Source organism: Nicotiana tabacum, chromosome 20, assembly GCF_000715075.1.
Source record: "Nicotiana tabacum cultivar K326 chromosome 20, ASM71507v2, whole genome shotgun sequence".
Lineage (NCBI taxonomy): Eukaryota > Viridiplantae > Streptophyta > Magnoliopsida > Solanales > Solanaceae > Nicotiana > Nicotiana tabacum.
In genome coordinates, this window is record NC_134099.1 from 5,857,413 (window position 1) to 5,873,608 (window position 16,196).

The following is a 16,196-nucleotide window of genomic DNA, read 5'->3' on the forward strand; positions in this document are numbered from 1 at the left end:
ATTTTGTATTTTTAAAATTTTATTTATTCATAGAAAAAAAATTCTTAATTTTTTGATCACATTATTTCTAATTATTGTAATAATATTTTTACTGTCATTTTAATCGTTTACGTAATATTTTCAAAAAATAATCTCATCTTAAACTCAAATAATTCTTATCATTTTATTTTCTAAACTGGACCGCATTTTCAAATAATTATGCTATGCATTCAAACTTAAACTAACTGCACTCGATTCAGATATTAATCAGAGAAAAATATTTTCTTAATTGCTTGAACATATTATATCTAAATGTTGTAGTAATATTTTCACTGACATTTTACTCTTTTACATAATTTTTTTTCTTTTTATTTTAAGATACAAATTTAATTTTTATAAAATTACCTATATTAGAAATTTATTTTATAATTTAAAATGTTATTTTATTATTGTTTTATTTTTTGATAAATAAGACTTCAATTTCATGGTATTATTCATAATTTGAGCATTCGCAACATAGTTTTAAGAACTTTCTAATCTCAAATTCAAATAGTCTTTTCTTTTCATTTCTAATAGTAAATTTCTAATATTTTTAATCTAATATATAGTCTTATTACGTTTTATGTGGCTTTTCATTAACTTGTAACTTTATTTAATATCATTATCAACTACTTTTCTTTAATAATATAAGATAAATATATAATTGTTTAATTATAAATAAATATTTATTTTGTTTTAAAAATATTGCTCGAAAATTTTAAATTATTTAAAATTTAATAATATTTTTAAGTATTGTATATTTAATTTATTTTATTTTCTAAACTTATGATTTATAAATGTCCTTATATTATCTCTAATTTATTTTTATTGTTCGATATTTTTAGTTTTTGATTTTACTATTAGACTTGAGTTGTGTGGACTTATATTATGACTTTTCTTATCATAATATAAAAAACTTTCTCATCTCAAATTTAAATAAGTTTTATACTTTTCCTATAATAATTTTTTTTAGTTTTTTTCTTTTTATTCTTTATTATTGATTTTATATTATTCAATACTTAATATTATTACATTTTCATGTGTATTTTTATTAGCCAGTTTGAATTTAATATCTATTTTTACCACACTCGTTCTAATATAATATAGATAAAAATTAAAATACTTTCTCATCTCAAAATCAAATAATTTTTATCATTCTATTTTCTTAATTGGACCATATTTTGAAAAAATTATGGTATGCTTTCAAACTTAAACTAACTACACTCAATTCAAATATTAATCATAGAAAAATATTTTCTTAATTGTTTGAATACATTATATCTAAATATTGTTGTAATATTTACATATAAAATATTCGTTTGCACGATTTATTAATATTAATATGAATTTATTTTTCTTGTTATTAAAATATGTTTTGTTGATTATTTAATTTTTCTCTTACCTTATAATTAATTTGTATACTTTATGTAAGATCTTATTTTGTTGCTTGAATTTATTTAGTTTTTAAACTCAATAAATCTTTAATATCTTAAGTAATTTTTAGTTTTATTTTATATTTTAACTTACTCCAAAGTATAAATAGTCATAAGTTATCTCAATTTACGTCTTTATATATATATTTTTTCTATTATAGTTTTTAATTAATTTTTCACCTCCATATTTCTAGCTAACATAGAAGAAAATCTATGAGTAGATCAATATATAGATATAGATATTGATACAAATATACATATAAATTAAAATATAGATATATAGATTAGATTTTTCTAGATCTATTTAGATTATGTATAAGATTCATTAAACTACCTCCATTAATTATGTTTCTATATATAATTTCTAATTATTAATGTTGTCCTAAAATTGCCAAGTGGCTTCATTTTAGCTTGCCAGTTGGCTTAACCACAATGCATATTACTCTCCTTTTAATATAACTAGTATTAGTACCCGCGCGATGCGCGAACACAAATTATGTCAAATTGTAATCTATATTTTTTGAATTATGTGCAAATAACCTTAAAATATAAACCTTTCATATAAAAATTATATAACATTAGATATTAATTTTGAAGCAAGATATGAAATTATTATTCAAATCTCGTAGTAGACAACTTTTATTTTATTTGTAGCAACCTAATCCCTTGATTTTACTACTTGTATTTCGTTTCGGTGTCAATATTAAAAAATACTAAATATGTCATGTTGTGATCTGTGTTGTTTGAGCACATTATATCATATTATTTTAAGAAAATTCTTATTATCACTTTGTTTTTGACTGAAAGTCAAATATGTCTTATTCATCACATCATTTTATGCAAATTCTTTTTTATTTTTGTTCTTTTCTTATAGTTATTGTATTATTTATTATTTAATATTATTATACTATCATATAATTTTTTATTAGCTTAATAATTTAATTAATATCTTGCTTATTATCTTTTTAATAGTCTTTAATAAATATAAATATTTTATTCTTAAAATTTGGTATATTTTTATGCTTGTATCCTCTTATTCAGAATTTTTTAATTATTTAAATTTATCAGTAATATTTTTAAATATAATTTAATTATTTAATTTATTTATTTTTCAATTAATTTAAAGTATAAATCACACTACCTTTATTTTTTATACATCTCTTTCCTACTATATTTTAAATAGTTTTTATATTAATATTTTACCTATAACCAAAATAATATCATATTTTATTTTAAATTGTAACTTTGAATTAGTCTAAAATATTAATACATAAGTTATTTGATTATTACGTTCCAAATATATTGAGTTCTCTTATAATTATTTTTGAATTAGATGCAGTTAAATTTTCTTTTCTTTTTAGCTTTAAGATACAAATTTAATTTTTAATTATCATTAGTAAAATTACCTATATTAGAAATTAGTTTATATTTTTAGAATTTTAATTTAATCATAGAAAAATATTTCTTAATTGTTTGAACACATTATATCTAAATATTGTAGTAATATTTTTACTGTTTTATTTCTTTACATGAAATTTTCAAATAATAAAATTATGAAATAAAAAAATCTCATCTTAAATTTAAATAATTCTTATCATTCTAAGTTGTAAATTGGACCGCATTTTCAAAATATTATGCTATGCTTTCAAACTTAAACTAATTGCACTCAATTCAGATATTAATCATAGGAAAATATTTTCTTAATTGTTTGAACACATTATATCTAAATATTGTAGTAATATTTTCACTATCATTTTATTTCTTTACGTAAATTTTTTTCTTTTTTAGTTTTAAGATTCAAATTTAATTTCTAATTTTCATTAGTACCTATATTATGTATTTTTAAATATGTATTTGTTTTTTTTTTTCATAAATAAGACTTCAATTTCGTGGTATTCTCCATAGTTTGAGCATTCTCAACATAGTTTTAAGAACTTTCTAATCTCAAATTCATATAGTCTTTCCCTTTCTTTGTAATAGTAAATTTTTAAAAATTTAATATAATTTTGCTCTTTTTTAATCTAATATATACTTTTATTACGTTTTATGTGGCTTTTCATTAATTTGTAACTTTATTTAATATCATTATCACTACTATTCTTTATATAATATAGATAAATATATATAAATTTTTGTAATCATAAAATAAATATTTATTTTGTTTTAAAAATATTTCTTGAAAATTAAATTTTTTTTAGGTTTTGATAATATTTTTAAGTATTGTATATTTACATTTATTTTATTTTTTAAACTTATAATTTACAAATTTCCTCACATTATCTCTAATTTATTTTTATTATTCAATATTTTAGTTTTTGATTTTATCTATTAGACTTGAGTTATGTGGACTTATCCATATTATGATTTTTCTTATCATAATATAAAAAACTTTCTCATCTCAAATTTAAATAAGTTTTACCCTTTTCTCTATAATAAAAAATCTGAATTTTTTTCTCCATTTATTACTATTCTTTATATAATATAGATAAATATATATAAATTTTTGTAATCATAAAATAAATATTTATTTTGTTTTAAAAATATTTCTCGAAAATTTTAAATTTTTTAAGTTTTAATAATATTTTTAAGTATTGTATATTTACATTTATTTTATTTTCTTAACTTATGATTTACAAATTTCCTCACATTATCTCTAATTTATTTTTATTATTCAATATTTTAGTTTTTGAATTTATCTATTAGATTTGAGTTATGTGGAATTATCCATATTATGACTTTTCTCATCATAATATAAAAAACTTTCTCATCTCAAATTTAAATAAATTTTACCCTTTTTTCTATGATAAAAATCTGAATTTTTATTTTTTCTCTATTTATTAATATATATAATTTTTGTAATCATAAAATAAATATTTATTTTGTTTTCAAAATATTTCTCGAAAATTTTAAATTTTTTAAATATTGTATATTTACATTTATTTTATTTTCTAAACTTATGATTTATAAATTTTCTCACATTATCTCTAATTTATTTTTATTATTTAATATTTTAGTTTTTGATTTTATCTATTAGACTTGAGTTATGTGGACTTATTCATATTATGACTTTTCTTATCATAATATAAAAAAAATTCTCATCTCAAATTTAAATAAGTTTTACCCTTTTCTCTATGATAAAAAATCTGAATTAATTTTTTCTCTATTTATTCTTTATTTTTAATATTATATTATTCAATAACTAATATTATTACATTATCATGTGAATTTTTATTAGCTTGTTTGAATTTAATATCTATTTCTACTACACTCATTCTAATATAATATTGATAAAAATTTAAAAACTTTCTCATCTCAAATTCAAATAATTTTTATCATTCTATTTTCTAATTTGGACCGCATTTTAATAAAGTATGTTATGCTTTCAAATTTAAACTAACTGCACTCAATTCAAATATTAATCATAGAAAAATATTTTCTTAATTATTTGAACACATTATATCTAAATATTGCAGTAATATTTACGTATAAAATATTCGTTTGCATGATTTATCAATATTAATATGACTTTGTTATTCTTGTTATTAAACTATTTTTTCATGATTATTTTTTTTACCTTATAAATAATTTGTATACTTTATGTAAGATCTTAATTTGCTGATTGAATTTATTTAATTTTTAAACTCAATAAATTTTTAATATCATAAGTAAATTTTAGTTTTATTTTATAGCTCCAAAGTACAAATAGTCATAGCTTATCTCAATTTATGTCTTTCTATATTTTTTTTATTTTTTATTTTAGTTTTAATTAATTTTTTACCTCCATATTTCTAGTTAATATAGGAGAAAATTTATGAGTGAATATATATATATATATATATATATATATATATATATATATATATATATATATATATATATATATATACAAATATACATATAAATATAAATATAGATATAAAGATTGGATTTGTCTAAGATCTATTTGGATTATGTATAAGATTTATTAAACTACTTTCATTAATTATGTTTTCATTTATAATTTTTAATTATTAATGTTGTCCTAAAATTGCCAAGTGACTTCATTTTAGCTTGTCACTTAGGTTAACCACAATGCATACTACTCTCCTTTTAATATAATATAAATATAGATAAAATAATCGAAAAATTAGTATGGTACAAAATTTATAAAATAATCGGCCGAACCGAACCATTCACGCCCTACGTGCTAGCTATATGTGCACTTGCCCCTAGCTGTAAAGATCTCCTCTTTGGTTCAGTAAATCATTAGGTGTCTCCTGAGCTTTTCTTTTGTCCTTTCAACAAAATTAAACACATACTATTAATTATAGCAGTTCCATTAGTACTAAAAATAGAAATTAAAATAATTTGCTACTTGTCTTTATTTCTTTTCTTTTTTCAAAAAGTAGTGTCTCAATAGGCAAACTTTATTAATGAAAATTGGATTTTCTGGAAACAATATACCGTTAACGTCAGTGTAGACCGATTAGTATAGTCTGCTTGGCCAAGCTTCTAAAAGTGCTTATTTTGAAAAGTGTTTTATCAAAATATATTTTTCTAAAAAGTACTTCTGGGGAGAAGATATTTTTTCTACTTCTCACCACTTCTACTTCTACTCAAAAACAATATTTTAAAGAACGTGAGCGTAAGGCGAGACGTTTTACATATGTCTTAGCGAGACGTAAGCCCCGAGGCACATCTCGTAAGCCTCATGGGTATTTAATTTTTAATATTTTATAAAATAATATAATTATAGTAAATGTTTATAAACAGGTAAAATTACATATATATATATATATATATATATATATATATATATATATATATATATATATATATATATATATATATATATATAATTACAGTAAGTATTTATAAATACGTAAAATTACATAAAAATTGAAGATATATACACACACACACATACAAAACAACAACAACAACAACAACAACAACAACGAACACAACAATAATAACAACAACATATACCTAGTATAATCCCACATGTGGGGTATGGGGAGAGTAACGTGTACACAGACCTTACCCCTACCTGGAGAGGTAGAGAGACTGCTTCCGATAGACCCTTTGCTCAAGAAAGTGTGGAGAGAAAGAGAAGGGTGAAGAAGAAGAAGTAGGGGGAGGAAAGAAACAAGAAGGAGACAAAGGACGATAAGACAAAGGGGGGAGGGGGGAAATAGTAGCATCAAATAGTATCAATCACGGAGCATCAATTCTAGTAAAAGTCAAGAAAAAAAGGAAAAGTCGAGAAAAAAGTAGCATCAAATAGTAACAAGCATGAAGCAACAATTTCTAGTAGCAATTTACAAAAAATAATGAACTTGACTGGTAAGTACCAGATCTAATAACAAACAAGAAGAAAGTATCTTTCAACCGGCAACAAGAATATTACTAGAACTACTGGTAACCCTAGGAAAAACTCACAACTACTAGTCAACCCACCACCTTAATTGTCGACCTCCACACCTTCTTATCGCTAGTCATGTCCTCGGTTGGGCGAAGCACTGACATGTCCTGCCTAGTCACTACTCCCCAATACTTCTTTGGCCTACTCCTACCCTTCCTCAAGCCTGTCATGGTCCACCTCTCACACCTCCTGACCGGGGCATCCATGTCTCTCTTCCTCACATGCCCAAACCATCGCAACCTCGATTCCCGCAACTTGTCTTCTATGGCTGCTACTCCCACCTTGTCCCTAATAATTTCATTCTGAATCTTGTCTTTCCTGGTATCTCCACACATCCATCTCAGCATCCTCATTTTAGCTACGCTCATCTTTTGGACATGGCCAACACTCAGCTCCGTACAACATAGCAGGTCTAACCACCACTATGTAAAATTTGCCCTTAAGTCTAGGAGGCACATTCTTATCATATAAAATCCCGGAGGCTAGCCTCCATCTCATCCATCCCACTCCAATGCGGTGAGTAACATCCTCGGCAATCTCCCTGTTGCCTTGGATTATAGACCCAAGATACTTGAAACTATCTCTTTTGGGAATGACTTGAGTATCAATCTTTACTTCCACTTCTTCTTCATGCCTCTCCTCACTGAACTTGCACTCCAAGTATTCAGTCTTTGGCCTACTCAACTTGAAACCTTTGGGCTCCAATGTTTGTCTCCAAAATTCCAACTTAGCGTTAACACCCCACCGCATCTCGTCAATCAGTACTATATCATCCGCAAATAACATACACCATGGCACCCTCCCTTGTATGTGTCGTGTCAGCATATCTAACGCTAGGGCAAACAAAAAATGGGCTAAGGGTTTATCCCTGATGCAACCCCATCTCCACAGGAAAATGTTTCAAATCTCCTCCCGACGTCCTCACCCGAGTCTTAGCACCTTCGTACATGTCCTTAATCACCCTTATGTACGCTATTGGGACTCCGCTAACATCCAAACATCTCCATAGCACCTCCCTCGGGATTTTATCATAATCTTTCTCGAGGTCAATGAACACCATGTTCAAGTCCATTTTCCTCTCCCTATACTTCTCCATCAAACATCTCATAAGGTGAATGGCTTCTGTAGTAGACCGTCCTGGCATAAATTCGAACTGGTTCTAAGAGATAGATACACTTGTCCTTACTCTCTTCTCCGCCACCCTCTCCCACACTTTCATAGTATGACTCAGCAGCTTGATTCCCCTATAGTTGTTGCAGTTCTGGATATCCCCTTTGTGAGCACGTGATTTTTGCTTCACGAAAACTACTCCAAAAGAAATTGAAAAATAAAACAAATGTCATTTGGGTACAAGTTTAAGAATTTCGCGTGACATTTTTCATAATTATTTTGTCTGTGAGTGTTTATTTTGTTTAATTAATTAAAAAATACAAAAATACATGTTGCATGTATATTTAGGATTTAATTGTGCATTTTGGAATTAATTAAACCATAGTTTGGTTTTAAAAGAAAGAAAATCACAAAAATATGTATTTGTTCTATTTTTGTCAATTAGTGTACAATTGTGTGATTTTTGTTTCTAATTGGTGTAAAATTTTGTGTGTTAATTTTAGTTAAGTCTTAATTAATATTTTTGTATTAATAGCAATATCTCTTATATTGCTGTTATTTTATTATGCATTTTTATGGTACTAATATATCGGCTCCTATTCTTTTTTTTAGCCGAGGGTCTCCTGGAAACAGCCTCTCTACCCTTCGGGGTAGGGGTAAGGTCTGCGTACATATTACCCTCCCCAGACCCCACTTGTGGGATTATACTGGGTCGTTGTTGTTGTTGTTGTAGGTTAATTTTGGTTTTACAATTTATTGCAGAATTTTTTGCTAATTAGAAATTAAAAGAAAAGAAAACAAAAACAAGTGGAAATACCTACAAAATCAGAACTGGGCCATCCAAAACAACCCAAAACCAGGCCTAATTCAACACCCCTCACCCAGTCCAATTTGGTCTGTCTCCAAGACCACCCAAACGACGTCGTTTTGATGTGCAAAATCTGAACCATTGATCTCCCAAGATCAAACAGTCCAGCCTGCCCTCAGACTAACCGAAACGATGCCGTATCAGGCCAATTGATCCACGCCGTTCATTTCATTTGATCCAACGGCCACAAATCGCCCCCATGCCCCGACCCATTCCCATCCAAAGACCGATACGGTCTCGAGGTGAGCAAGACGACGTCGTTTCCATTAATGAACAGATCCAAGCCATTGATCTCATCAGATCGAATGGCCCAGGATCATTTCCCCCATACTATATATTCCTAATCCATACCCCGCCCCCAAACCAAACACCTTCTATCTTCGTCTCTCTCAGAGATGAACTCCATAGCCCAAACCCTAGCCGCCCTCTCACACCTTCACCTGTAAACCCAGCGGCAACGCCGCCGCCGGTGACCAAATTAACACCCTAAAGCCATTAGACCACCCTCAACCTAAATCCCTTATCCGTTTTGCTCGAATCAGCCTGTAGTTTCTCGAATCTTCAATCGAAGATTCGAGCAAAATTTGAAACTACCCCAACCGGCCCCAAACTCATACCGGATATCTTCCTGACCTCCCTCGTCACCAAACCACCGTTGGTTTGGTTCGAATCAGACCAGAATCGTTCGAACCCCAAATCGAACCCCCAAGAACCCTAGAAAGCCAAAGGTTGAAATCTGTCCAAATTAAAGGATGATTTGGGGTCTAATCGACCTTAGTCGAAGTGTTCTCAGTTGAGAACACTTGATTAAGGTCCGTTCGACCTCAAAGAGTTCGAGTCTGAGTTCGAATCAAGGTTGTCCAGTTTCCGAGTTCTTGAGGTATTTTTCCTTTCTTGTTTGTTCCATTTTTATGTTTGTTTATATCTGTTTATTTGTTTAGTGTAGTTTTATTGATTTTTCAATTTTTTGTCGATTGATTCTGTCCTTCTTCAAAGACCTTTTATTTGGTCGAACTTTTTCTGGTCATAGTCGAGTATATAATAAACTATATAATCGATTCGAATGAGCTCCGTCAACTAGTTAAGTTTCATTATAAATCCCTATTTCTATCAATATGACTCGAATCACCTCTGTGCCTGTTCGATTCTGATTATTTGTTATTGATTGTATGTGTTGTAATTCGTGTAGTCGATTCGATAAGTGTTGCTGATTAGTTTTACAGTCTTGAATGTTAGAATAACCTAATAATAATTTGATTCATACTGCTTAAATTTTGATTGAGTCATTGTTTGAATTTAGTTGTGAATTGGTTATAGCTGTAGTACTTTAGTGATCAGTTAGAAATCAGTTATTAGGGTTATAACTTAGAAATTAGATTAGGAGGTTTAGGATAGGGCAGTAGTTCATATTCCCAGGGGGGTAATTTGGGCTTGAAACCTAAAAATGACTTAGTGTTCTGTCAGTAACTTAGTGTTCTGTCAGTAACATTAAGGTACCACTAAACTAACTGTTTAAATATTGATGGGTGGGATCAAGTCAGAAATAACATGGGGGGATTGATTAAAATCCAGGTTGCACACACTTAACTAATGTTAATAACAGGCTGGACATTCAGTAATGGTTATGCAGAGAATAACATGGGTAAAAAAAACTGAATAGGAAGCACTCTGAAAAAGTTGTAAAAAGATAGTGCCCGTAAATTGTTAAAATAAGAAGGAATGGGTAGAAGGTCTGGCTGTTTAGTGGAGGGTTCCCAGGGCACTTAGCAGTCTGTTTTTTTGGTATAAATAAGAGTCATTTGGGATAAATTAGGGGGGGCTTTGAATCTGAAAAAAAGGTCAGAGTTATAGAGTAAGGTTAGACTGGATTTTTGACACTAAGAATTCAGAATTAAAAAGCAAAAACAGGTTGGTCTTAAAATCAAAAAAAGTTCAGTTTTAGAGAGTGAAAACAGGTTGTCTTTGTCCTGAGATCAGTAGTTTGAGAGTTTTTTTTGAGAGTGTTCTATTTTGAGTGTTAAAAAAAATCAGAATTGTCCATTGCATCTTTTGCACTTCTGAATACATTCTGGTTCTGTTCTGATTGCTGGTTATTTCTGGGATTTCACTGAGATTTTAAGTGGTTTCTTGAGTTGTTATTTCTGGTCTGCATTGGTTTGTGTTGGTACTGTTTCATTGAGTGTGCTGGAACCCTGTTGGTTTTCAAATCTGTCATTGGGTGTTCTGTTTACTGGTTGTTGCTGGTTATTGTTGTTGTTGTTGTTGTTGTGTTACATACTACTCTGCTGATCTGCTTCTACTTGTATTCCAATATCAGGTACACTACCCTGAATCACATTGATGTAAGCTCGTTGAAGTTTGAAATGAAATGTTCAAATACATTTATTGTTCAACTGAGGACTGCCTGCATTTTAATTGATAGTAGTTTAGATGTTTTCCTGTTATATAGATGGTAGTTATGTGTATAATCAAAATTGTTTCTTAAGGTGGGTTATCTGTTAAACATTGTATAACATTGAACTGTTAAATTGAACCCTTGGAATGGCATGAAGTGTAGTCAGTTCAATAGGTTTGTGAAATGGGATTGTTGAATCAGTTTGGAGGAACTCGATTGTCATCAGTAATAGGTGGATCTAGATTAATGTCAGGTTAAAAGGGTAATGAACTTGTAATAGTATTTCAATTCATGAGCTGATCTAGTAATATTCATCCTACTCGCTAGTAATTTTATCATTAATCATGCTAGTGTATTAGGATGTCTTCGTTTGAATAACAGTTTTTGAATTCGATAGTAAGAAAAACCTGAATTGTTGTTGGTAGATTAGTGTTGAAATCAGTTAAAAGTCAGGAAAAGAAAGGCTCATTTATATTAAATCGGTTCATTAAAACCCATAGTTCGTAATAGATAATGGGTATGATAAATTGGTTTAGGAATTTTGGAGTTCATGTCTGTCAATTAAAATGAAGGTATGCATTGTCGTTGAGGTGCGTCATCGTTAAGTTGTTGGTTCGAACAACAAAAGCTGGGACATTGCACGCTTGTAATTAATTAGGCCTTTTTCTCTATCTTTAGAGACAAAAGTAAATAGAGAACCATAGTCGCTTTAGGATATCCTTAAAATAAACGAGGCGTGCCTCGCCTAATAAGTTGCAAACTGCGGGGCCCTCAATAGGTGCTTATGATAAACACTTAGGTTTCGGGATATGTCGTCTTAGCAAATTTCGCGGCATTCTCAAAATAATAATGCGTTAGCATCTTTAGGCGCGTATTTAATAATGTTACCTCCCTAAACTTGAGTGCACATTTATGTGACTCAAATCCAAATCTCAATGAAGTTGGAACGTATCAAAATTGCGGGTACATTTATGTGGCGCAGTTCGAGATGCATTCTCACGACGTTGCAATCTCTTTAAAAATAATTAATAATAGAAGTGGCTGGTTAGCCCTTTTAAAAATAAGTGAGGCATGCCTCGCCAAATAAATTACAAATATGGGGCCCTCAACGGATAGTTATTTCAAATGCTTAGATTTCGAGACAGGCCGCATAGTGAACTTTACGACTTTTCTCAAAATAACAACGCGTTAGTATCTTTAGGCGCGTATTTAATAATGTTGTCTTCCTAAACTCGGGTGCATATTTATGTGACCCAAATCCAAATCTCAACGAAGTTGGAATGTATCGAAAATTGCGGGTATATTTATGTGGCGCAATTCGAGATGCATTCTCACGACGTTACAATTCTTTAAATAACAAATGATAAAAGCGGTTCAAGGTTAAAATTGGTACATAGGTTCAAAATGTATTAAAATCAGATAAATAAGCCAAATATGACAGTTGAGCGACCGTGCTAGAACCATGAAACTCGAGAATGCCTAACACTTTCTCTTGGGTTAACAGAATTCCTTATCCGGATTTCTGGTACGCTGACTGTTAAACAGAGTCATTCTTTTCCTCGATTCGGGATTAAACCGGTGACTTGGGACACCATAAATCTCCCAAATAGCGACTCTGAATTAAACAACAAATCCCGTTTCGATTGTCCTTTAATTGGAAAAACTCCCTCTGTGCCCCTGCGGGCGCGGGCCAAAAGGAGGTGTGACACCCTTTATTTTTATACAACAGAATCAACAAACTCAACCGCCAATCTTCGAGCATCTTCTCCATCTTGAAATTGACGTTAAATAAGCTAGTAAGCCACTCCAAGCCTGCCCTACCCACTTCTTTCCAAAATTCTACCGGGATCTCATCAGGCCCAGTCGTCTTGACCCTACTCATCCTTTGTATTGACACCTCAACCTCCTCACAGTTAATACACCTACAAAACCTAAAATCTATCTGACTCTCTGAGTTCTCCAACTCACCTAGTACGATGTTTCTATCCCCTTCCTCGTTCAAGAGTCTGTGGAAGTACCCCTGCCATCTACGCATGATACTTGCATCTCTCACTAATATCTTGCCGTCTTCGTCTTTGATGCACCTTACTCTATCCAGGTCTCGAACCTTCCTCTCCCTAATCTTGGCTAACTTGTACAACTTCTTATCCCCGTCTTTGCCCCCAAGATCCTTATACAATCTCTCAAAAGCTGCAGTCCTAGCTGCCGCAACCGCGAGCTTCACCTCTCTCCTTACCTTTTTATAGCACTCCCTATGTAACCTTCGTTCTTCCTCGTCCGTGCTCCCTACTAGCTTCAAATATACCGCTTTCTTAGCTTCTTCTTTTCCTTGGACCTCCCAGTCCACACCAATACCCTTTGTGGCCACCCAAGTAACCCTTCAAAACCCCTAACACCTCCATAGCATCTTTCCTAATGCAGTTCATTGTCCTGGTCCATATACTACTCGGATCCCCACTACTCCTCCAGGCCCCCATAGCCAACAACTTCTCCCTCAACTCCTGAGCATTTCCCTTAGTCAAGGCTCCCACTTGATCTTAGGTTGGACGTACATCGCTCTCTTATTCCTCACTCTCTTGACCTCCAAGTCCATTACCAAGAGCCTATGATGCGTCGAGAGGCACTCACTTGGGATAACCTTGCAATCCGTACAAAGGCCTTTATAGCCTTTCCTGAGGAGAAGATAATCAATCTGAGTCTTGGCAACCCTACTTCGGAAAGTGACTAAGTGTTCCTTCCTCTTCTGAAAACTCGTGTTAGCTAGTACCAAGTCAAAAGTTTTAGCAAAATCCAATAATGAAGTACCGCCCTCGTTCCTAACCTCGAAAGTAAACCTGTCATGCACCTCGTAATAACCCCGAGCCGTCTCCCCAACATGACTATTGAAGTCACCCCCTATGAAAAACTTCTCGGACTGCGGGATACCATGCAAAACCTCGTCAAAATCCTCCCAGAAGTGCTTTTTGACCTCCTTGCTCAACCCTGCTTGAGGTGCGTAAGCACTAATAATGTTAAAAGTGAACCCATTAACCACTAGCTTAATAATCAATAGCCTATCATTAACCCTTCTAACATCTACCACTAACTCTCTGAGATCCCTATCAACTAAAATACCTACCTCGTTATTGCCGCCAACACCTCTCGAATACCATAGATGTCACGACCTTAAACTGACCCGGTCGTGATGGCGCCTATCGTGAAACTAGGCCAGCCGACACAAACCCCAAATCCAACTAATATTTTATAAATATTCATTTTTAAGCTATTAAATTAACAGAATCTCATAACATAAGTCTAAATAACCAGTGTGGAAGAAAATAACACAAGCCCGACATCGGGGTGTCACAAGTCACGAGCAACTACAACTCTGTCTAAGTACAATAAAGTCTAACAAAGTCTGGAAGATAATACTAATAAAATCTAGGGAAGATATGAGGGAGAAGAACAGGGCTGCGAACGCCATGCAGCTACCTTGTCGACTCCAAGACCTACTGAATGAACGATCAACGCTCGCTATGAAGACTCGCAACTCCTGGATCTGCACACAAGGTGCATGGAGTAATATGAGTACGCCAACTTAGTAAGTAATAAAAGTAAATGAAAGCTGAGCAGTAAGAAAACAGATAATTCCACGTCATAGCACCACAACAAATACAATATATTTCTAAAACAGTACCGAAATCAATTATCTCGTAAAACAACTTAGTTTCAGTAAAACCCTTTCTTTTTAAAAACATCTTTCAATAGTTTTAAACAAGGTATGAAACGGTGAGTAAAAATGATAGAAACATAAACAGCCCTCGGGCAAAACATGTACCATATACCGCCCCTCGGGCAAAATACTAACAGAACTAGCCCCTTGGGCTACCTCACAATCACTCGTAATCATCCCCTCGGGCAATAACATGAATCAACAACAGCCCCTCGGGCAACATCACATCACTCACACTGGGTACCCGCGCTCACTAAAGATGTTCAAACTCCGAAGGGGCTCCTACAACCTAAGCGCTATCACAAGCCATCTCGTGGTATAATAAATCACGCCCCCGACCTCTTATATATCATAAATCAGTACAACATGTTGCGGCGCGCAACCCCGATCCCATGATATCCTCACAACATAGGCCCTCGGCCTCACTCAATAAGAAACCTCTCAAGCCAATCGAGCAATAGTAAAACAGGATACTCAGCCCAATATATCATTTGAAGTATCAAAACCAAGTAAATATGGCTGAGTTGGGAAATCAGTAAAACACAGCATGACTGAGTATAAATATTAAGTTAAAATAGTGAGGAATAGTAGTAAAAAGCCCTTAAGGGTCCAAACAGTTGGTACGAGGCCCAAATATGACATTCAGCCCAAAACATAGTAATACTTTCCAAAACACAATAGTATCAAATAGTTTTCGATCAAATATGCGACTTAATAGTCGTACGGGACGGACCAAGTCACAATCCCTAATGGTGCACGACCCCACACTCGTAATCTAGCATGTGCGTCACCTCAAAGTAGCACAACGATGTGAAATTCGGGGTTTCATACCCTCATGACAACATTTGCAAACATTACTTACCTCAAACCGGTCCAAACTTTAGCCCTTGATGCCTTTGCCTCTCGACTCGGCCTCTAAATGATCCAAATCTAACCAAAATCAGATTCATGCCATCAATATAAGCTAAAAGGACAAAGCCCACGCGAAAGTAATCAAATTAACTCAAAAATATCGAAATTGGCCAAACCCAACCCCGGGCCCACATATCAAAATTCGATAAAAATTACATCACTAGAATCCTTATCCTCCCACGAGTCTATACATACCAAAAACATCAAAATCGGACCTCAAATGTCCCCTTAAATCACCACTCAAAACTCTACAAAACACAAGCCCTAACCTTCAATTTAACCCTTAAATCTCACTAGTTTCATGTCTAATCAGTTAGAAATCACCATAGGATCGAGTATTGAGT

The 16,196-nt window shown here is 31.8% G+C and overlaps 2 protein-coding genes across 2 annotated transcripts; both read right to left on the reverse strand.

The window, feature by feature from the left end:
- Positions 1 to 6,881: 6,881 nt before the first annotated feature.
- Positions 6,882 to 7,208, reverse strand: LOC142174207 (uncharacterized). Its single transcript, XM_075240003.1, has one exon. It carries the CDS (start codon positions 7,206 to 7,208, stop codon positions 6,882 to 6,884), a length of 327 nt encoding a protein of 108 aa, XP_075096104.1.
- A 1-nt stretch (position 7,209) lies between these two features.
- LOC142174208 (uncharacterized) lies at positions 7,210 to 7,605 on the reverse strand. Its single transcript, XM_075240004.1, has one exon. The coding sequence runs from the start codon at positions 7,603 to 7,605 to the stop codon at positions 7,210 to 7,212; it is 396 nt and encodes a 131-aa protein (XP_075096105.1).
- Positions 7,606 to 16,196: the final 8,591 nt, after the last annotated feature.

Excerpts from the sequence above, each read along its gene's own strand:
- LOC142174208 (XM_075240004.1), bottom strand. The coding sequence starts at position 7,605 with ATGCGGTGGGGTGTTAACGCTAAGTTGGAATTTTGGAGACAAACATTG.
- LOC142174207 (XM_075240003.1), bottom strand. The coding sequence starts at position 7,208 with ATGAGGATGCTGAGATGGATGTGTGGAGATACCAGGAAAGACAAGATT.